The 23,562-nt window shown below is 35.1% G+C and overlaps 1 protein-coding gene across 3 annotated transcripts in view; it reads left to right on the forward strand.

Annotated features, from left to right (window-relative positions):
- The window catches only part of DIAPH3 (diaphanous related formin 3), a 244,212-nt gene that overhangs the window by 141,697 nt on the left and 78,953 nt on the right, over nt 1-23,562 (forward strand). For all 3 annotated transcript variants that reach the window (XM_064504793.1, XM_064504794.1, XM_064504795.1), the window contains 3 exons: nt 9,660-9,784; nt 18,013-18,177; nt 22,145-22,280. In XM_064504793.1, coding sequence (XP_064360863.1) covers nt 9,660-9,784; nt 18,013-18,177; nt 22,145-22,280 — 426 coding nt within the window. The remainder of the gene's footprint in view (nt 1-9,659; nt 9,785-18,012; nt 18,178-22,144; nt 22,281-23,562) is intronic.

The raw sequence follows: 23,562 nt of genomic DNA on the forward strand, positions 1-23,562 counted from the left end.
AAGGTCTGTCTTGTGTTCAAATAGAATTTCTTGTATTTCAATTTGTGCCCATTGCCTCTTGTCTGTTCCCTGGGCACCGCTAAAAAGAGCCTGGCTCTGTTGTCTTTACTCCTTTCCCCACCTCTCCTCCAAATGGTGTATTTATTGCCCTAAGCCTTCTCTTCTCGAGGCTGAACAGTTCCAGCTTTCTCAGCCTCTCCTTTATGACAGGTGCTCCCATCCCTTCATCATCTCTGTGGCCCTTTGCTGGCCTTGCTCCAGTATGTCTATGTCTGTCTTGTACTGGGGAGCCCAGAGCTGAGCCCAGCTCTCCTGATGTGGGTTCAGCAGTGCTGAATTGAGGGGAAGGATCACTTCCCTCGACCTGCTGGCAGTGCTCTTCCTAATGCAGCACAGGACACTGTTGGCCTTCTTCACTACAAGGCCATGTTGCTGGCCCATGTTCAGCTTGTTGTCTACCAGGACCACTGGTATCCTAATAATCTCTTTTTTGAGGATTCCTTTTTTTTTAAAAAAAAATGTGAGATTTATTTGCCAGCTTATACTTCTGTAGAAGCTTACAGTTATGTGTGGAGTGATCCTCTGTCTTCATTGATAGTTTTCCGGAGTGATGGCCTTGAAAAACAACTTATTCCTATGAATTTAAAATCAGAAGACTTGCTACCAACTACAGATCCATGTTTTTTCATTACATATCTGTCATCTAAATTTTCTTTTTGCTCGCTCTTCAGGAAGAGAGTAATAGGATTTCTTCAGAATATTGAAAAAGGAACAGTATACTTGTTCATTCTCAGATGTTAATTCTAACTTAATTCAACCCTTTGATAGTTTCACTTACGGTACATAATTAATCTGTGGTTTTGTTAGTTTTTTTTAATGTAGGTTTGTGAAATATATTCAAAAGTAGCTGTGCAGGTGGTTTCCATGAATGGCAGAGAACAATGTAAGAAATGGCTTATGTTGCCACTTTTTAATACACAAGTTCAAAATCTTAATTTTACAAAATTTTAAGTACTTTAACTCAAAATCTAGTGTTAACATTTCCAAAACATCAGGAATCAACCTGTGTGGAAGCACAGGATTTATTATCTGAGTGAAATTACTCTTATTACTGCACCTGTGAGCATTTCCTAGGTTTGTTGCATATCAAGGCAGCACCCAAGGGAGATACCAACCTTATCTCATGTCCTAGTTTCTATGCCAAAGAAGCCAATGTAAGTTTTACAAGAGCTATTGAGTACTCCTGTAGGTTAGTCTAGAGGCATCTAAACAAACTAGGCATTTCTCAGTGGTGCAGGTCAATTAAAACAAATAACATATTTAAAAAGAAATGTGGACTTAGATTTCAGTGATTTCATCACAGGCACCCAGTAAAGAATTTGAACTTATGCCACATGGAAAACTGCTATCAAATTGGAGGGAATGAGGATTAGTGAAATAACTGCATAAACAAGAACACAGTATGTACTTTTGAAAAGAAACTTACTAGTTTGGCAAACAGTCATAACCATTGCAATTTCTAAAGGCTTACCGTTATTTCCTGATTCTTTTTTGGGCATGTGGGGAGGTAGAAATGTCCCAATAGAATGAAGAAATGAGACAAAATTAATAGCTGTTGTTAATGTAGATGAGGATTAGCATATCACAGAGAATCACAGAGATCACAAGTGTGAATATGGAGGTAACAAAGAAGAGAAAAATATTTCACTTAAATGTGTTGCCACAAGTATAAATTAGCATAGAAATTAGATCAATATGCTTAACTATTAAAAGAGTAAGGTTTCAGAATAGCCTTCCTGAGAGCTATTTTCCTTGGGTAAAAAACCACTGCATGCGGTAGTTAAGAACAACGGTTATATGAATATGGTACTCAAAATAGCATATACTAAATTTTATGACCCAGGAGATAAATTATAGAAGGAATTGAAGATTTATTTTGATCGGGCTTTCAAACAAGACTACTATCAACTTTAAAGCAATGGTATTTCTAACGGCTTTAGAATAAGTACTGAAGTGTAGAAAAGTTATGACAGACAGAATTCCATACAGAAACAGAGTTTTGAGACATCATTGTTTAAAAAAAAAAAAGCTGTCCTTTTTCTTACTTCTTTGTTTTCTGGCTTTTTTTTTTTTTTCCTCCTTAGGTGGGTAAAATTGTCAAGACTGAGAAAACATGGAATGTTTTTAGCAATTAATTTTACAATACTATAGTTCAGTAGGCAACAGAGGAACTTATAAAGTAAATTTTTGTCTGTGAATGTAGTACTTAGATTGGAAGACTATGTAAGGCTCTAAATTTGGGAAATTTTTATAGAAGACTGAAAAAGCATGTTAATTGTTTTTGAAATTATTTGAAGAGCATGTGTTACTTTTTTAATCTTGAAAATTTTAGGCAAAGAACATATATTTCCCAAAAAATTTACTGTTCAAGACAAGAAAATGTACTAATTCAGCATTTAAGATACCACACTAGAAGCACTGAATATTTGCAATGGGAAATTCATGGTGGTAAGGCTGGAGGGCAGATTTAAATATTTCCACAATTTTATGTTTACTAATATTTTTGCAGTCCTGTTCATACTCCAAAAGAATCAACGGCTCCTAAACTATTGGGATACAAATCTTACATCGGTATACAAACTTGCCATATTTTTGTCAAAACCATTTTAATAATGAATTGAACCCAATTAAAAAATAGTTAAGTAAATATACACTCTTGTGAATCTTTTTTCGGAGTGCATTTAATCATATAAAACTTTTGCTTTTAAAAGCTTAGGGAATATATGGAATACTCTTTTTTACTTTTTTTGAAAATAATCTTTGTTGTTGTTGTTACACTTTTGACTTTAAGTTTTGCACAATACTGTTATCTGGCTAGTGATTTTAAGATATGGTTATGAACTGAACTACTTACCTGTAAGTGAAACAACTTTTTTCCGCTAGGGTGTAGAAAAAAATATGCCCTTCTTCCAAGCATGAATTATAGAATCAAATATTAAGGAAGAGTTTGAGTATTTGTACATTTTAACCAAAAGAGCTCTTCAGTTTCCAGGATGGTAATGAAATATTTCAGTAGTCTGTGAAAGTAACTTTCTTGCTCTATCATTTTCCAGTTATCTAGCAGTTAAGCAACAACCACTGGGGCAGTCCTTGAGCCTTCAATTATTTAACAATGTAGACAGTTTCAAAGATCAGGGTTCAAATAAAGCTATTCAATATTTTTAACCTTTTATATATGCCATTTGTGTTTAAACATCTGGTTGCTGTTGAGAGACTCTGTTGCTTGCTCTATAGCATTTTAAGCATTAGTTAGATTAAGACAAATAGAACATTATTGATGCACCACCGAAGAAAGGCTAGATATCTGCTAGAAGAGAAAGAAAAAAGATCAAATGTGTTATGCAGAAATTGGTTTCAAGAGGAACATTAAAATGGCAGAAAAGGCAATGGGATTTTAAAAAGCTGAATAAATTGTGAATATATATAGACTCTTGAAGATGTAACACTTTCCTACCCATTAAAATTTTTTTTCAAGTGTGTGTACATACATACATACACACACACATTCATATGCATAGATACACACACTCACACACATTCATATATTTCTCAGAGAGTTAGAGATTGCTGTAGTAGGAGTGTTTAGAAGACTGATAAATTTGGCCAGTTTTAAACGGTAAAATAAAACTTTACTAGAGAGAGATCCATTAACAGCACATTTCATGTTAATGGTTAGTTCTTAATCGTTAGTAATCACTATCACTGCATATTGAAAGCAATTAGTTCATAACAATCATATCTTCAGTTGTCTGTGAGTCTATAATAATAATAATATAATAATAATAATAATAATAATAATAATACCATGAGTGATGCCCTGAAGTTAGCACAGTCTGTTACGGTCTTAGTCCCCAGATGGAGGTGATGAGCCTTGAGAGCTCTTTTTTGAAGGAAGCTGGAACTGATGTGGGCATCCTCTCTCTCTCCTTCCTCAAAATTTGAGATCTTACTTTATTAGATTTTCCAGTCTTTAGAAAGTTTGTAGCCTTGGGCCTTCACCATTGCCCTATATCACCACATATTGTGCAATGTTGAGGGGTATTATTTTCCCATGCTGCGGCAACTGCCTGATCCTGTTGCTTAGCCATTTTTCCCCCTTGTTTGCTTGCTGCTTCTTTCCTTAAACCAAAAGCACTTATAAGTGACCATCAGCAGTTTGTCTATCATTCTGGGGCTTCTGTTTTCAACCTTTGCCTGTATTTCCAAGGCTGGAGCTGTTACTCAATGCTTAAACTGTACATCATAAGAAAAGACCTGTGTTTCCAAGCTCCAATTCACACAGGAAGGACTCTTGTTGATAACAAGGCCAGGGCCCTTGTATAGTTAGTGTAGGGCATAGTTAGTATGAGATCTGATGCCTATTCCTATTGACTGCAGCAGTATTTTTACTGGTGAACTGGATATAAAAATGCGTATGTATCAATTACCAGTTACACCATATTATTGTGCTCATGTTTAAGTTCAAGATAAAATTAATTAAATCCTGCTTAGAGTGCCTCTGCTTTCATGTGTGCAGCTGCTTTGGCTGCAGAAGGGTAAGCCCGCTTAGAGCTCAAGAGACAATGGCATTGTCAGAGCTTTGGGAAAAAGTTAGCATTTCACCAGCCATAAAGTATGCTGCCTACTACCAGAAAAAAAAAAAAGAAAAACAAGAAGGCCAGGAAGTGGCTACAGAAGGCGAGAAAAGAGGTCATCTTGGGAGAAAAAAAGCATAAATATTGGCTTTTCAATCCTTTTCTGTAATACTGAGTGAATATATCCAGCTAAGTCTTACTCTACTGTTACTGGATATCTGAGGCCTGTGCTGGTGTTTACAGAAGCCTTCTAATATTTTTTCTCTGAAATGTTTCTGTTAGTGCTCAAGATCATGCAACACTGCAATTTTGTCTTTTTTTGTTTCTTCTCTAGGAGGAGGCAGCAGAATTTTGAGGCTATATTTTGTAATTCAACAAATATATGTTACTTCGAAATGCTACATCAATAACATCTTGACATTTTTAGAGAATTATTTAGTAGACTTAGGTCCATGAGTCCAGAATTCATGAAGTTCAAATAGCAAAAGCCATAGTACATTGTCGGACTCTTTTTTATTTTCGTCCCTACAGTGTAGTTTTCTACATCAGCAGAGGATATAGGTCAGCTTGTTGCAGTCACACTGTCCCCTAAGAATGTAGGGGCCAGAGCAGATACAAAGAAAGCTAAATATCTCTACGGGAGAGGAGGATTCTCTTGGTACAGAAACTGTGACCATCAAAGAAAACTGTCACTGAGCTTAGGCAGCATGTAAATAAAGTGAGGATTTTTAAAATATCAGCTGAAGTATCTGTTGTAAAAAGTGGTAGATGATTTACAGCAGTATAAGTGAGAACACAAGTGGGATTGCTTTTCTTTGGAGAATTATTTCCAAAATTAAAGATGAAACAGTTATAGTCCCAAAGATGGAAGAAATATTGCCTTAATTTTAAGCAAAAATGATAATCTTGATTGAGAGCGGGAGGGGGTCAAAATGTCGCCTTAGAAATTTGTGGAAGCAAAAATCAGAGTTCCATATTGTCATATTGTAGGTACTATTTTCCATTTCTGAATTCTGAGATAACTGAGATACTGAACTAAAATTTCAGTAAGTAGGATTTTTAGCAAGTGTACTGTGTTATTAATAATGTGGTGTGACTAGAGAATATGTAAGAAATTGAGGGGAAATTAATGATTTGGACAATTACAGATCCTCAATGGTATGAAAGTTTATAGAGGAAAGAACAATCAAACATATGGAGGTTAATGAAAATAGCAGAGAGAATCACAGAACAGTTGAGGTTGGAAGAGACCTCTGGAGATCACCTAGTCCAACCCCTGCCACTGAAGCAGGATCACCTACAGCACATTGCCCGAGACTGGGTCCAGACAGCTTTTGAGTATCTCCAAGGATGGAGACTCCACAACCTCTCTGGGCAACCTCTTCCAGTGCTCAGCCACCTTCACAGCAAAGAAGTTTTTCCTCATGTTCAGATGGACCTTCCTGTGTTTCAGTTTGTGCCCATTGCCTCTTGTCCTATCTCTGGGCAACACTGAAAATAGTCTGGCCCTATTCTCTTTACGCGCTCCCTTCAGATACTGACACACACTGATAAGACCCCCCCCTCCCCCAAATCTTCTCTTCTCCAGGCTAAACAGGCCCAGCTGTCTCAGCCTTTCCTCATATGAGAGATGCTCCATTAATCATCTTAGTAGCCCTCGTGAGTTTGTTGGTATTTGACTAATCTGCTAGCTTTGACTATTAATTTCTTCTTTTTTGACATATGAATCTATGAAAAAAGTAAAAGAAAAGTATAAGACTAGAGGAAAACTATTGTTTGAATCCTCCAAAGACCAGTCTTGGGAAAGGTCATGTTTTGCAATCTTTTTTTGTCTTGACAGCAAAACAAAATTGCGGTTTTGAGCCAATGAGCATATCTAATGAATGGTTGTGAAGCATAGCCAGTTTAGAGGAGGATTGGGTTGTCATCACCAAATGATCTCGAGGTTATAGAACAAAAGAAATGAAATTTGATAGTATGAAGTACAAGATCATGCGTATTAATACTGTAATAAGAGCTTTGGTCAAGAAAGAGGATATTTGATCATAAAATAATCAGATAAGGTATTTCCAGTAGAGCTGAAGAAATATTAATGACATCAGTAAAAGGGCTAGAGAGTCATCACCTGAAACACTATGCAGAAGCTTTTAAAAATGAAGCAGGTGCCGAAGCTTCCAGATCATGTTATTAGAAAAACTGAATCAAGAGGGGAAGCTTAAAAAGCCAAGTTGTTTTAACCCTAAAAGACAGGTGATGAAATTTAATCAGTGCCTGTGAAAGTATCAGGAGGCTTTTTAAAGACAGGAAGAGAGTTCAGGGCCTATAAATGAGACTGTTCAGGCAGACATGCCTTGTATGCAACAAAACCTAGCTTTGGGTGCTCACTAGCATTTAAAACCCCACTCATTGACTTCTTTTTTAAGCTATCACATGAGTTGCTTACTTCAATTTGGTCTTGGTTTATATCTGAAAGAGCCCAGGATTTAGTTCATTTTATTCTGTTCTGCCATTCCTCTAATTCCCTTCAGATTTTACACCATATCTTCTAGAGGGGCACTGGGGCAATGTTGGTAGGTACTTCTGTTATATGTGATCTTTTTGTTGAAGAGCTGCTTATATTGTGTTTCCATTTTTCTTCTATTTTCACTAAATTGAAAGTTGTGAAGACAGTAAGCTAGAGTAATACCAGTATATTATGAGTTAGCTGCTCTTCAAGACTGTCACCAGAAATATAGTCTTAAAGGAAAATAAATCTAATGGATACTCGTTGCTAAAATCAAAGGAATGTTCAGTTTATACTCAGGATCAAGTTAAAATCATGACAGAGAAAAAAAATCTTCAGAACAAGATAGACATGTAAAGATCTTTGAACAAATATTTAATGGTTCAAGGTCAAAAGAAATGAAGTGTCAGTGAAGAAAAATTGTCTTGCTAGAAGCAAAAATTCAAAAATCTGTGTGCCTAGAGCTGATTAACAGTTACACAACCTGTTAATCAGCTCTAGGCATGGAGATTTCATATCTGGCAAAAAGAAAGAAGCTCTTTCTCGGTTGCTGCAGTTGACACAGATTTAAAAACAACAAGAAACACACGCAGAAAAGCCCTGTCTACTTGCTGGGTCTGATCATTCTAAGTATGTTGTCTTAATTTTGTGCTGCGATCTCTTTATAGGCAAGACAAACCATATTGTAATGAATCCTCTCTGAAATTGATAGTGATATTAAACAGAAAGTATATATTCTCTTTCTTAGCAGCTTTTTAAAGAAATCTTGAAATTGTGTGTGCCTACCCCCAAAGACTTCTTATGCCAGTAGAATTATGAATTTATATTTAACTATCAGTTTTGTTTCTATTTCTGAAATATGTGAAGGCTGGAACACATCTGTAGTCAGCTTTGTCAGCTTCTAATTTTAGCTCTGCTTCTCAAACAAGGCAGTTTCTTAAGTACTAAAGCTAACTGACCTACCTGGTGATGACTAGAGTTTATCAATGACTCGGTGAGAATCTGCCAAGCCTAAAATATGATTGGAAAATAGTGTTTTTTAGTAAACAGTATTTTTTTTCAATTATGATATGTACTCACGTATTATATTGCACTTATTCTTTTTAGAAAAGTTAATTATTGCTCCCTTATCTGGAAGCTGGTTCCATGGGCTGCACTAGCATTTTCACAGGTTAACACTGGTTTTAACATTTTACAGTTGTGGTAACCTTTCTGCTATGAATGGAATTGTAGTTGCTATGCAACATTTTAATCCGATCATTTGGGGACTCTGTCAGTCTTTTATAAGAGAAATATGCATTCAGTGAGTGTATCCTGTATTTTCAGTCACATAACTCTACTCAGAGGATGAAATCATGGATCCATTACAGATCCTATTGATGTCATAGGTCCATAAACTTTCTCCACAGATTTTGTAGATGAAGTTATAGGTACCATTACCTTTATAGGTATAACATATTATGAATGTAAGAAATAATGAAAAAAATCAAGCATGTCATTAGACTAAAATTCACAGCATGTTCTTATCAATGTATGTATTGGTCCTATGAAATATGGACCAATTGTTAAATATGAAATATATTTAAATGTTAAGTTTACTTCATAAACAATCAGGAAGTAATAGGTATATCTTTAACCGATTTAATTAATGTAAATCCAATATACAATACATTCTAGCAGGCATTACCCTCAGGGTGCTATTACTGTCCTAATATTTAAATTTTCTATTTAAAGTTTGTGTTCAACTTCTGTGCTTTGTTTCAGATGGTCGAAAGTTAAGTTTCTCTTCTTTTGATAAAGCAATCTTGAAGTTTTTCTACATCCTTCTATAAATCCCTGATGTTTCCTCTGCGTTCTTTTCTTTTTCCTAAGCCCCCATTTCCCTCTGCCCCATGTCCTCAGTGCCTGCACTTCCCCCCAGACTTGACAAGCACTTTCGCTCTGACGAATTTTGTTGTGTATTTTACCAGGCATTGTGCTTTCAAACTAGGGAACAGGGTCTTAGGTTTCAGGCTTAGGCCTTTAATACCCCTGTTTTCTCTATGTTTTGAGGTTCTTGTTTTCTTCATGATCCATGGAAAGGCTCGGGTTTTCTGTTTAAACAAAATGAGATTGAGGAATGCTTTGTGGATGTTGGAGTAACTTCAAGTCTTTGCTTATAGTAGTTAAATCAGAAGGGACAGACTAGCATATATACATCCCTGGTTACTTAAAAAAACAAAAACAAAAACAAAAAAAACACCCTGCTGATTGCAGTGCAAAACCTTAGGTTAAAAAAATAGTTTAATACGTCATGCAGACATTCAAACTGCATACATCTAATCAGGATAAGGCAACCATATAAGTGGGGAGAACTGAGCTTTGTAGACTGACCCACTTGTCTTGTTACTGTAATTCATTTAATGAGATTTTTATTTCAGAATTAAAATGCTTTGCTGATCTGGGTAATATTATAACTCATGTACTTTACAAATAAGGTTTTATGTTTAAGGTGCTAACAGAATGAATGTACTGTATTTTAGTCTCAGCAGAGAACCTGGAGAAGAGCCTGAAGCATATGGAAAGGCAACTCCAACAGCTTGAGAAGGATTTACAGACTTTTCCAGTTCCTGAAGATAAGCACGATAAGTTTGTGGCAAAAATGTCTATATCCTTTGGAGTATTTGTAAAAGAAAAAAAAAAAGTAATTTAAGTACACTGACTTAGACTTTTAATTTATTGGCATAATTTTTACCTAGTCTGTAGCATTTATTTTTAAAAAATATAATTCTCTTATTTGAGGAATTAGTTTCATAACTTTTGAAAGCATGCTTCTAATCTTATTTTTGCCAGAAATTCTTTTCTCACTCTTTATTCCAAACTCTGCAGTGAAGTTAACTGTCTGTATCTCTCAAAGGAAAGCCTGGTGGCATGAAGGTATTTAATTAAAGCAAGGAAAAGCATTCTCTATCTCAAACCTCCCTACCAGATGTTGGCCCTATATCCTTGGCACTGATGATATCCTGGAAGCAGAATATCAGCTGATAGAGGGAGATAAGTTGAAATATGTTTAGCAGCAATAGTTGAGTTTTTATGATTACAGGAAGACAACCTTGCTATGTACAAAGTCAGAAGGACTTAGTTATTCAGTCCTCTTGATTAATCAAATACTATTAAATAAAAGACAGCAAGGGACCTCCAGCAGACTCTGAGAGATATACTAGCTCTTGTCATTGCTGCTTTAGGATCAATTCCCTCTTCAGTACAGTAGCTGCAACCAAACTGCAGTTCACTTGGCTTGAGGTCCTCTGGGCTCCCTGTGGTGTCCTTATAACCCTTCAATGTTGTTACTGATTTTTTTAAGGCAGGATGTGTTGTTGGTGAGGTTTGTCAGTTTTTTTTCTTGGTGTGGGGTTTTTTGTTTTCTTTTTTTCTTTGTTTGCTTGTTTTTCCCTAGCTTGAGGTGTTTTCAAGAGATACGTTGCAGCCCAACAGAATGGTGTCCCTGTTGTATGATACATAAGTTATGTCCCTGAAGAAGCAAATAGACTAGAGGAGAATTAGCAGAACAGGTTCTGAAGGCAAGAGATAAACTACTGCTAGAAAGTTAGAGGAAAACATATCCATGAGCGCATTCTCAGAAATACTGCCAGGACTAGACAAAGAGGCAAAGTCTGTGCTGGGTTAAGAAAATGATGTGTGGAACAGGAAGTTAGGAATGGGAGGCATTTATTAAGAAATATTTATTAAGAAATTAAACCTATGAAAAAAGGGCAGACTCTTCTTAATCTGAAATAATCATGATGCTGGCACTTGGCACACCCTGTAAACTTTATATTTTTAAGCTAAGGACTGAGGTTTGAAGTAACACATAATTTAGTATACAACTTTATTTGGAGATGTGATCCATGATAGTTCCTTGCCTTTGGGAAAAAAGTAGACAAAATTCAGTTGGGAATGAATGAAGAATAGCTTAAAGAAATCAGTTTCACTTAAGAAGGAGAGCACAAAAAAGTAAGTGGAGGAATGAGTACATTCTTCTATGCAAATATCAGTCATTTAAAATCCCAAAGTGGTTAATTAGGATGCCTCATTTCACTTTTGTATTATTGACATAATGGGTATTTCTGAAACTTGGTAACAGGAAGTTAGTGGGATACTGTGATATAGGATTAGAAATTGCATTTGAGACAAATAGGTGGTGGATAAGGTAGTAAGTTAAAATACGGTAAAAGTCAGGTAGGGCTACTAGGTAGACCTTGTCAATAAATACCAGGACTTTTCTATGGGTTTAAATTCTATCCCTGTGTAAGAAAAGTATTATGGCAATTTACTGATCACTTAACAAGGATAGTGATCATCATAAGAAATGCAGAGGAAGTCCAATGTATCTTTCTTTTAAAGCATCTCAGAAGCAGGAATCCTGCCAGAGGAGATGTAGGCCTGATAGATGGTCAAAGTTTTCAAAGAAAATAAAGCCATAATGGAAAAGCTAAATGAGTTCTTTACATCAGTTTTCACTAGGGAGAAACTTTGGGTGACCCCTCCGTGGAATTTTCCTGGCTGGAGGAAAAATCTGAGGGACAATCTCAAATGGTGGAGTCAGTAGAAGAAGTTTTAAAAGATAACAAAATAAACAGTAATAAATCCCCAGGAATAAGGCAGTGCTCACAAAAGACTACAAATGATTTGAAAGTGAACTCTCATATGAAACTGTTGGACTACGTAAACTTAAGTGAACTACTAAATTGGCTCTAGACACCATGGAATAGAAGCTTTTAAAAGTGCTGTAAGAAAGAAGTGAGAATTGCAGAGCAGTAAGTCTGACTTCTGTACCAGGAAAATTAAGGGAGACTAAACAAAAATACAACTAATGTGTGTTAACATGTATATATGGAATATATGATATTGGGGAGAGCCAGTATAGGTTTTGTAAAGGGAAATCATGCCTCACAAATCTCTTAGAGCATGCAGATAAATGGCAGAGCGTACCTGAATTTCCAGATTGCTTGCAACAACATGCATTAACAAGGCCTTCCAAAGAAACAAATTTCTTAGGTGAAAAGTAGAATGATTATTTTTTCTGGATTAATACCTAGTACAAAAAAAAAATGTCTTAAGTTATGTCATAAGGCAGATACTGAATGATCAGGTGCCAAAAGGGAAGGTAAATTTCTGTAATTATTGAGTAATGCATAAAAATGCTTGTAATTTTTTTATGCCATGGAGGAGGACAGATGGGAACATATTAGTTGTTTCTTATAACCAGGGTTCACCCCCATGTAAATATGGAGCAGCAGGTTAAAACATACTAATGGAAATGCTTTATTACACAACAGGTACTTAAACTGTAGCATTTACTTTTACTGGATGTTGTAGAGGTTAAAAATAATAAATGAATTTCATAAAGGGCTTAGTTAACTAAAGGTAGTACTTCTGGAGCTATTAAACACAGTAGCCCAGGGGCAGCTTTAGCTTAGAAAATCATTAACCTGCAGACTGCTAAAATGCTAGATACTACATCAGGTGAGTTACTGTGCTATACTTATCCTGTTTACTTCCTGTTTTCCCTAATCATGGGGTACTGACTGCTGTCAGAAGCAGGTGAGATGAATATTTGGTTTATTCAAAATAAATCACTACAGGTAAAAATAACGACACCATGTATTTCACTATGTTAGACTATTCAAACACAACATTTTGAACAGTAAATATTATGAACAGAAATAGTTAGCCCTCACCTATTACCTCTCCCAGTAGATAGGCAGTAATTTACAGAACAGTGAAGTTGTATATGGTTCGTAGTAAAGTCTGTGAACACACTAATTAAAGAAGCTCTCCTTTAGAAAACCAGAACCTTCAATAAATTACGAAGTAAAAAAGGTTTGATGTAAAGGTTAGATAATCCTGCACAGCATGATGAAGCCTGGACCTGTCTTTACTTTTATTCCTATGACAAGGAAAGTTGAATGATGCTGATGTCTTGAAAGGCATGCAGCTCATAAAAAGAAACCAGCAGGAAATCTGAAAAAGGAAGGATGGTGCTTTGTTGGAAATAATTTTTCATCCTGAGTACAATTAGGCTCCATGGGCAAGCAGGCTATTACATCCTGTCGCTAAATATCACAACCCAGAGGCCCCTAATGAACTGATTAGCATTCTTGTTTCTTTAGGAAGTCAGATACATGCACAGTTGGTGCACTCTTTTATTGACAAAGTCTGTAATTATGAATATTTCTCCTATATATTAGATTGTGCTAGTTTGTCAATCATCTTATGTATACTAGCTGAAAAGAAATTGTAGTTAATGTTGCAATTCTTTTGTTTGCTTTAATTAGGAAAGTCAAAGAATATTGAATTGATATTGATTTAGAGTATTAAATCCATTCAGTAAAATGTTCAGTAAAAAGCACATTGAACAAAATACACTTATAAGTTCAAAATAAAAATATAGTGGGTTTAGGAAGAATATTGAAATTGCATATTAACAGCTTAAATAAGTGAACATCCTCTCTATCAACCTAGCTCATGTCTCATAATTTTCTAAGTAGCAAGAGAACCAGTCTCTTGGACAAGTTTGAGCCCACTAATGAATGTAGTGTTGATGGTGATTTTCACAGAAGCTTACGGAACTAATACCTGAGAGACAAAGAGTTGGTTGCTGCCTTTCAGCTAAGACAGAGTCCTTTCTTTTTGATCAGTTTTCTATTCCACTTGTAGGTTAAGCTTGTTGAATTTGCTTTAAAAAAAAAGTGTAAAATCTCCTGGCGTCCTAAGGTTTGGAAGATTATAGGACCTGAGCTGGTTAGGTGAAAAGGGATTTTACCTTGGTCTTTAGGAGAGGGTCTTGACAAGATGTTGGCTGTGTGGACAGGTAATGAGACAGGCAGGGCTTCAGCAAACAGTGTGAATTTAACTTGAATTGTATGATTCCTTTTTCTAGGTCTTTGTTTCCTAGTCTGGACTTCAGAAAAATATTATAGCACTAGTTTTGGTCATAATATATAGGATATACATACTGGATGCAGCAGCTATGGGTGATACAAAAACATCCCAATTTGTTTTTAGTGTTATAATGTAGAGATAAGTAGGAGAGGGTGAGTCAAGGAATATGTATTTTTTGACAAATACTCTTCAGAAGGTTCTAATTTAAAAATCTAAACATTTGTATATTTTTCTCGAACATGAAGATAAGGAATTACTATTGAACCTTGCTACATATGCTATGTATGATGAAGTCTCTATGACTTTTTTTTTTCCAATAAATTACAATTGCTTTCCCAAAAACTTGATTCAGGAAATCCTCACTTGAGCCCTGCAAAAATCCTGCCCTGTGGCATTAGTAAAAAATCATTTGCTGAAATTCTGGCTTGAAGTGACTTTAAAGTGTTTTTGCATAGGTCTTTGAAAAGTTTGCTATGTTTTTAGTGAGACTTGCTGGCTAGTGTAGTGGCAGTCTCTCAGATAATTCTATTTTGGGGATTCTGTTCAAATATGTGCAGCATCTATGCACCTGTTAATTTTTTGTTCTTTTGCAGAATCATATTCCTTTTTTGGGTTGTCTACACTTAATGCATTGGTTAGTTTGTGAATAATTCAAATGCAGTGTATATGGGTACTTTTGAAGAAGCATTTTTGGTACAGATTAACATCAATCTGTATCTACTGTTGGGTAATAGCTGTTTTTATTTGTCATGATTCCCTGCACTATATTAATATTTTGTTTAGCACAATACATTAAAATCAGTATAAACTTCAGGTGATTCACTACAGAAAAATCTGTCATAAATATGCAAGACAAAACATAGGAGTATGAAATTTTGCCACAGATAATACTTATCTCATTCCTTCACTGCTTTCATTTTCCATTAATGAGCAGAATGATGACCTGTAGTCCCGTAAGTCCAAAAAGCCAGTCCATGAAGTGAAGCTACTTCAGGAAAAGTTAACAAATAACTAACTTCTTGATTTCCTTTTCCTCCCACCTGTGTTGCAGCTCAGCTGTACTTCTGTCTTCATTTATCCATATATGTCAACCTGTTAATAATAATTACATTTAGGACTGCCATACTCGGTCGCATTCCCTGTTGTCTCCAGTTCAGCTATTGCTGGCTAACAAAAGCCATATTTACAGAAAAAAGAAACAGGACTTATTAAAATTGCCTAAATTGAAGCAGTCTCAATAGAATACCAAGTGCTTAGGGTATCTCATAATGCACCAGAAGGAAAAAAAAAATCTCAGAATTCATAGTGTCTAGCACTGAAATATTGGTTAGTAGCAAGTCTTTACAGAATGCCACATTTTGGGTATAAAAGTGTGCATCACATATTCAAGGGGAGTCAGTTTGAACAGTGAAAACTAAGCAGTTTATAGGGTCTCCTGTAGAATAGCTCTAACTACAGTTATATCCTGTAGGATGTCATAGAAATCCGCTCCCCTGCCCAGAGGGTTGGGTTTTTTTCAGTATGTATTCTGGCATATCTTTCACTTATCATATGAAGTATATGTTTTATTGATCATTCTAACTTTTTTCCGTGTGATTCCCTGCCCCTAGAAAACTGAAGAAAGTTACTGGAATGTTTGATGTGTGGTATTAATACATACTGACAACAAAACAAAACAAGTTGGTTTTCCTCTACCTTTCTTCTGCTATGTGGAAATAAAAAAGCTCAAACTTGGGAAGAAATTGTTTAGTTCTCCCTGAGCTCTGTTAATGATCTAAGAATCACAAAGAAGTGCCCTAAAAGGAAGGTTCTAAAATAAACAGGATGTAAAAATATTTGTTTCTAGCCTGACTATAATTTTACTGCTTTTGCTTATTATAGGTTTGTTTTTTTTTTTAACTGCTGACATATATTTCGATAGTCCTAACTTATATTTGTGTCATTCTTTTTTTTTATCATCTGATTTTTGGGCTTTTTTCCTTAAGATTTGAGCAGTTGTTACATACTAGTCTCATCCACTTTCCTCCCTGTCCCACCAATAACTTTTTAACATCCTTAATAATTTTAAGTAAACTCAGTAGAAGCAGAGAGCTTGGAAAGATAATTAGTTCCCTATAAGCTTTGTGTAACTCGGGAGCTGAGCAAAAGTCCAAATCAATATGGAAGGAAAAGTGCAACATCAATTCTCTTGGAACCGTTGCTAACCAGGCAGCACAGGCAGGTTGAAGCTGCTCACGAGCTGCATCTTGTCCAGTCAACAGAAACAGGGAAAGGAGCTCACGTTGGGTAGGGAGGCTGGAACCTTGCCAGGGTAGAGAAAGTCTGAAATTATGTGATTGAGGGTCATGGAAGATGTATAATGCAAAAGCAAAGAAATCTAGGCTTTGTTCGCTCTTTTCAAGAAGACTGTCATACAGTAGAGAGCGTTCTACGCTTACAGACCCAGCTTATAGCAGTCATAGTGACCATCTTGAACATTATGGAAATGCATTATTTCTCCTCCCCTGCATATGTCTGAGGACATTATTGTATGTTTTTCTGGCATGGATTCTAAACCACAAAAAAACATTAGCCACTTGCTTCGTATTTTAAAAGCAATTTTTACAAACCAGTAAGGCTTTTTTTTTTTTTTTTTAACTGAAAATTAAGTGGGGTTCAACATGCAAACCATACACAACTTAGAGAGAGAGGGTGCATCCAAAAAAAGAATGAAGGGTAAAAGCAGTCACTGAGCACTAGGTTGTTATTGTCTGTATTTAGAACAGCATGGTAGACAAAAATTCAATTTGTCTAGATTTTAATTCAATGGATTAAAAATGCTGTGCTTCATAAAACAAAATGACCATAGTCTTTTATGTATTATATGTAATATACAAATATAGCACATTCTGTTTTGCAATATTTGGGGTGGGAAGGGGGTGAAAAGGTAGTCATTTCTTTTCTTTCCTGTACAGTCTTACCTGCAGCATGAAAATAATGGAACACAAACATTTGTTTAGCTGCCATTCCACTAAAATAAACATTTTATGAAGTAATTCTACATAGGGAAATAACTGCATGTGATATTTCTTCTTTGAGCTTCTTCTTTGACAAACTATATTATCACGCATGTTGAATAAACGTAGTTTCTTGATTTTTACTTCATTTATGTGTTGCAGTATTTTGGTGCTTTTTATAAATCGTCTGTCTCTTATAGAAGCAGTTCTGTTGTTTTCACCTCCAACTTAATTAAATTGTATTGACATTGCAAATTGCCTTGAAAAGCATAAATACCTGATGCAGGCATCATGAATAGAAATGAATGCTTTGCCGCTGGTCTTGCTACAACATTTACAAAAGCCGTTAAGATGAGGCTTCTGTCTTGCGTGGTTTTGATTCTTAATTCTGTCTTCAAATATTTTTGTTTTAATTGTATATGTAGTAGGAGCTATATTTTTTCTTGAAATATTGAAGTATTCAGGTTAGTAATTTGTGTTTGTATCTGAAATCCATTTTGAATTTTATGTAAATGCCATTTGTCTTTTAGTGATATTCGCTAATACTTCTAAATTGAATTTTAATATGAGCGGATTTTAAAAATCTGTCTTGATGCTGTATTTTACTGTTACTTATATATTTTTGTTATGGATATAGAACCAAATTTGGTAAACCAAAATTACACGTTTTATCTTAATGTGTGTATGTGTTTAAAATATATGTATGTATACATATCTATAAGTATAAATATTTTAAAAATATTCTATTAGCCTATAAAAGTGGCTGCAAACTCTTGATGTATTCAGAGTGCTAATGTATAAGCTAAATGTTATGAGATGTATATAATATGGAAGGAATTATCTTCATACTTCATCTGATACAAATGAAAAATATATATGAAATATCACAATTTTTAATATTAATTTGTTTTGACTGGATTTACTAAGTGTTTTTACAGCCTTAACAGCAATATACAGCTTTGTTGTTCATGCCAAAGAAGATTTTCAGAAACTTTCCCGGATGCATGAGAACATGGAAAAGTTGTATCAGAACATGATGGGATATTATGCCATTGATCTGAAGAAAGTTTCTGTGGAGGAGTTTTTAACTGACTTGAACAACTTCAGGACAATGTTCATGGTACAATCTGTCTATTTTATACCTAAAGTTGTTGTTTCTTACAAATTATTTGTATAATCATTCAATTATTGGACAGACTAAAAATAATTTTCCCCATTCTCAAATGACATTTGATATTCATATCAGAAACTTTACTTTCCAAGTTCAAAATTCTCCCAGGTAAGGAAAATGGGGTTTGAAATATTGGTAGATTTTCTTTCTGGAAGAGTTGGAAACTTTAAATAACAACAAGTGTAATTTAAAACTGAGCCTCCTATGTGTAAGTATAACCTGAAGGGGGAAAACTTGAAACTCTTTACTTTTTTTTTTTTTTAAATAGAACTGCTTTTTTTGTTTAAAAGATGTTTATTGTTTACCTAAAGATAAATTTTCTACAATCATTCTATATTTATAATATATGCTCTTCCCGTACCAAATCAAATCCCAAGATTTTATTTTGTTTAATTTTTTTATTTGCCTGCAAATGAGTGTCAGCGACCAGTGTCAAGCTGTAAGCAGGTTCCCTGCTGTGGAAACCCCAAGCTCCTTACTGATGCTTAAAGTACAACCCATTTTCTCAAGCTCAATTTGTTTCTACAAACCCTTAATTTTTGTGAGAGTAAGTTGTCTAGGATTTTACTTTGTATGCACTTTAATTTCTTACTTTCTTTTTTTGCCTTTTTAAAGGATGATCTGGACTTTTTTTTATTTAAAGGTTTTTTGTGTGTGTGATGCTTTAATTATATTTGAAAAATAGACATGAGGCTGATCCAGATTATTGTTAGGTAGCTAGTTGCGTCTAGAGGTCTAGAGGGTGTAGATAGAGGAAAATACTTATTTTGTACACATTTAAAAATGGCTTTGAAATATTTGTGTCTATCTATTCTGAAGAAAGGAGTTAAGATTTGACCCATATTAGGCAAAGTTATTAGAACTTGTAAAGCCTCTGCTATTTCAGAGTTTAATGATAATGCCTGAGAAGGCATCATCATCAATCAGAATAAATTGCTTCGCAAGTTACAATATGCCAGATTTTTCAAACAGGGGCATTGATTATGTTTTCCTAATTTGCTTAGTGCCTAAGCTGAAATTTGGGGGTCTGATTTGCAAAAATGCTAAATGTTATGAAATAGTCATATGAATTTAATTTCTGAAGTCTAAACCACATCTCCCATTGAAATGCTGTAGGGCAGGATTTCTAGATATTCAGGTTCATCTCAACTTGAGGATACAAAGCAGTGGCTGCATATTTCTCTTCTGTGTCTGCAAAACTAGCACTGATACTAACTCCAGCTTCACAGAAGTGTTATAAAGATAGATTAATTAATGCTTTGAAACATATTATTGATGGACATGATTGAGGAAAGCTTCAGTAAAACTAATAATTTTATCTTGCAGGGACAATTTGAAGGCTGTGCGAGAAGGGTGTGTAGATAAGGCATGAATGAAACCACTTACCGTTCAGTGACACTAAAGCAAAATTTTGAGTCTTTTTGGAAAAGATTTCTGAGGTGCCTAGCTTGAGACAGCTGAGGTGTGACTTTCAGAATTGTTTAGCTTTAATACTGATTACTGTCAGAAACTGAAGGTGTTCGATATCCTAGAATTCTTGGCTCAAAAGGTACTCAAACTCACTCCTGAAAATCATTGAATTTTTTATAAGTCCAAAACTGAAAGACTACTTAGGTCACCAGTAGGTGTGGGAGGGTGAAGTTCAGTTGTCTCTTGTCAAGCAAAACTGGTAACTCCTGTAGTAGATGTGGTCAGACCACATCTAATTTTTGAGGCCTTTTAGGCAGCATAGCACTAAGGCCTGTAGGTTCTGATATGCAAACAGCATGAGAGACAATATGGGTGTTTATCTCAGTCAAGCTTGTGATGATTCTTGTTATAAACATTTTGCAGAATGTTAGACATCTATGTTTTGTGTTGAAAACTTAAAGAGCATGTAGGATAGAATTTGGCTTCAGAATTTACACCTCTAAATGTTGGTCTCTGCATGTGAGCTTATATGTCTAAACTCCTGTTGTAGACAAGGGAGATACATATTGAGTACAATTAGTGGAGTCTGGAGAGTTGTTAAGTCACGGTAAGTAGTCACCTAAGTTTAGTTAGTTGAATAGGTAGATCTCAAAGGAGACCTGTCAACAGAAGTGCTTAGTATCATGGAGTGGTGTTTCAAATGGCATCCAAGACACCAGCCTAGAATTTTAAATTACGGCACAAGGGCTATAGAAGACCTGTGTCCTGCTGGAGACAGGCTGGAGGCCAGGTGTGATACTCCAGAGCATCAGACTATAGAAACCCCTTACTCTGATTGGAACTAGGTTGCTCTGCAGCAGAAATGAGACTTACAGAACCAGAAGAAGAGCAACCAAGTAAGGGCATGAATCTGTGCTACAGTTAGAACACCCAAGTATGAGAAGACATGCTAACATTTGTCTTTTATATTACGCAAAAACTTGAATAAAAGTCAGAAATAATCCTGGGAAGCAAAGCAGAGAACCCAAGAATGTCTCCATCCTGCAAACTCTAACACTTGTCATGATATGCAAAAGGTGTCTACTTCTGTAATTTTTCATAAAGTTACCTTTCCACTGTGGAAGTAAAGTTTTGCTTTGTTTGAAGATTCCTTTCATTTCTGTGTTATTTTTCATGATTGAAAGTTTATTCTTCATCAGTTATCAAAGAGAAAGGTACTCCCTCACAAAACTTATGGGAGCTTGCTTACTCTCCATTGGTGTGATGCTATAAGCAGTGCCTGTGCAAATATTGCTGCAGTCCACATTCACCTGTGCTTTATATTACTCTTCAATACATTCTTATATTTTCTCTGAGTGCAAGCTGGATGTTTTTCTGAAAAAAAAAAATACATGAGGCATTGATTACCCTTGCAAACACACAGCCTCTGCCTCAGACCCTGTGAAGATATTAGATATTTTGTAGGAGGGAATACTTCGATCTGTTGTGAATGATGAGATTTTCCATGTAACTGCATTTCAAATATAGAAGCTTTCTGCAATGAAGAATAATGGGCTAAATTAGTTTTCATTCTAAACATTTTATTTAAAATAATATTAAAAGTCCCTCCTATACCAGATTCATTTAACAGACACCGAAATTTAGGAAAATTTAAGAAGAAGGAAGAAAAGTTAAAACTCTATATAGAAACAGAGCAAGCTAGGAGAATGGGTATATAAATATGTTTTAAGCAAGGAGAGATACCAGAGAGAAATTGGCATGTATATTCCAGCTACATTTCATTTTTTTCATTTAATATGAGCCACAGTAAAGCACTGAATTTTCCAGTGTATATAGGTAGCTAAAAGGTAATCCTAAAATAGCTTTGTTAAAAATTTACTTTGACACAATTAGGTGTCTTGCTTGATTTCCATATATGCAAAATATTGACTTAAAAAACACTGAAATTCTCCGATAAGTCTGTTTTGGCTTCATTGGAGGCTTTGGAGTACTTATCTATAATTCAAAGTAAACAACATTATATGGGTATTAGCCAGAAGACAAGAATTTATAAACCCAGTGAATTAGTAAGTTTGTGGTTAAGAATAAGAAAAATGCACAGCTAAATCACCCAAGCAGCCTTGCTTTTTTGGTGTAGTGGCAGCACGGGAAAGGATAAATGTTGAAACGGTTCTAGAACTACAAGTAGTAACATGTATTTATAGTCTTGCGAAATCAGGTAATTAAGATATTTTGACTTCATCCCATCTTAATGTGTATTCTTAAGCTGTATCTTTTGCTGAGATACATATCCCCATTTGGGGGCTAATTAACATGCTTCTAATGTATTTATTCTGAATTTGCTTACTCTTCTGAAAAAATGTATTAAATATGGAATGTAAAATATTTATTTGACTTGATAAATTAAGGCTAGTTAGAAGATGTGATTTTTTTAAAGCTTTTTTTCTTTGTTTTTAAGGTTCAAATTACTACTTCAGTTTTAATCAAACTTTTTTTTTTTCCATAGCAAGCTGTAAAGGAGAATATGAGAAGAAGGGAAGCAGAAGAAAAACAGAGGCGTGCTAGAATAGCTAAGGAGAAAGCAGAGAAAGAAAAACTAGAGAGGCAACAAAAGAAAAAGCACTTGTTAGAAATGAAAACAGGTAAGTAATGTAGAAAACAGCCCATTTTATATGGCATTTTACTAGGAATAAAAATTCATCTGTTATTTTTTTCATTATCTCCATGTGTTTGGGAAAGAAAGACTAAATGATTGATTTTCACCAATTAAAGTTTACAGGAAAGAGTTTCTTAAAATTGTTTTTGTTTACAAGCTTTTCTTTGGTTTATCTGCTCTCCTCAAGCTATTTTAGTACTTATAATGTTGCTTAGTACTTTTACATTAGAATCTATTGAACCTTGTGTGACCAAGTATTACCTCTGTTACACTGAGAATCTGTTATGTTACCTGAGAACAAAGACACTTTCCATATCACGAAGCCATTTTATTCATTTCTTTTAACTAAGGCTACCTATTCATTTTTGTTCTTTTTATGACAATAGGCTCTTCCCGAAGTAGTATGGATTCCTCTTTGAGGTTGGGGTTTCTTTTAAATTTATTCATTTATACTGTGTTGTCTTTTGTACCAAAAAAAGAACAGGGACCGTGAGTTCTCTCTTATTAAAGATGATGTCTAATCCTCCATACTGTTAGTTTTTTTTCTCTTCTGGAATCCTTCAAAATGATATATGACTTACTGTGTAAATTACCATGAGCTGCTTTCATTTTTTTCCCAAACAGACATTGTTAAACAGTTCTCCACTCAAACTCTGGTAGGTACCTTTGGCATAAATGATTCTCTTCTGCATTTCACTAATAGCCATAGTAGTAGGTGTGTTTAATTTCAGAGATTCTTAGGCCAAGTAGATCTTTATTTTCAGAAGTACATGCACGTCATGAGGTATGAGGCTAAAGCTTCCTCTTAAGTTGAAAATCAGCAGGCTGTCCTCTGAACACAGAATTTCTAATTATCTCGAAGTAAATGCAAGACTCAATCAGAAAACTACCAGCAACTATCTTTTTAAAGCTCATTGAAGATAGAGGAAGCTCCAGAAGATTAGGAAAGTGCAAAATTGGTATCTGTATTCATGCATGATTGGAAGCATTTCAAAACAGGTTAAAAACAGGTTCAAAAAAGGTTAGACATATGCTACACATATGATTGACAGTGCTTTTGGGAAACCTAAAGCTCCTCTCTAGCCTTGTTTTTCATAATTTTGTGTTCAGGCTTTCCAGAGAACAGGTTCAGATGTCATGGACCTCTGAGTCATTTGTCCACATGTGTATGTGTGATTCTGGTTGCTAAACTTACTGCTTCAACTAATGTGGCTAGGAATTATGTACTTGTCACCAAAAAACAGATAAGTACTAAAAATGCTGGTTTG

This window comes from Dromaius novaehollandiae, chromosome 1, assembly GCF_036370855.1.
Source record: "Dromaius novaehollandiae isolate bDroNov1 chromosome 1, bDroNov1.hap1, whole genome shotgun sequence".
Lineage (NCBI taxonomy): Eukaryota > Metazoa > Chordata > Aves > Casuariiformes > Dromaiidae > Dromaius > Dromaius novaehollandiae.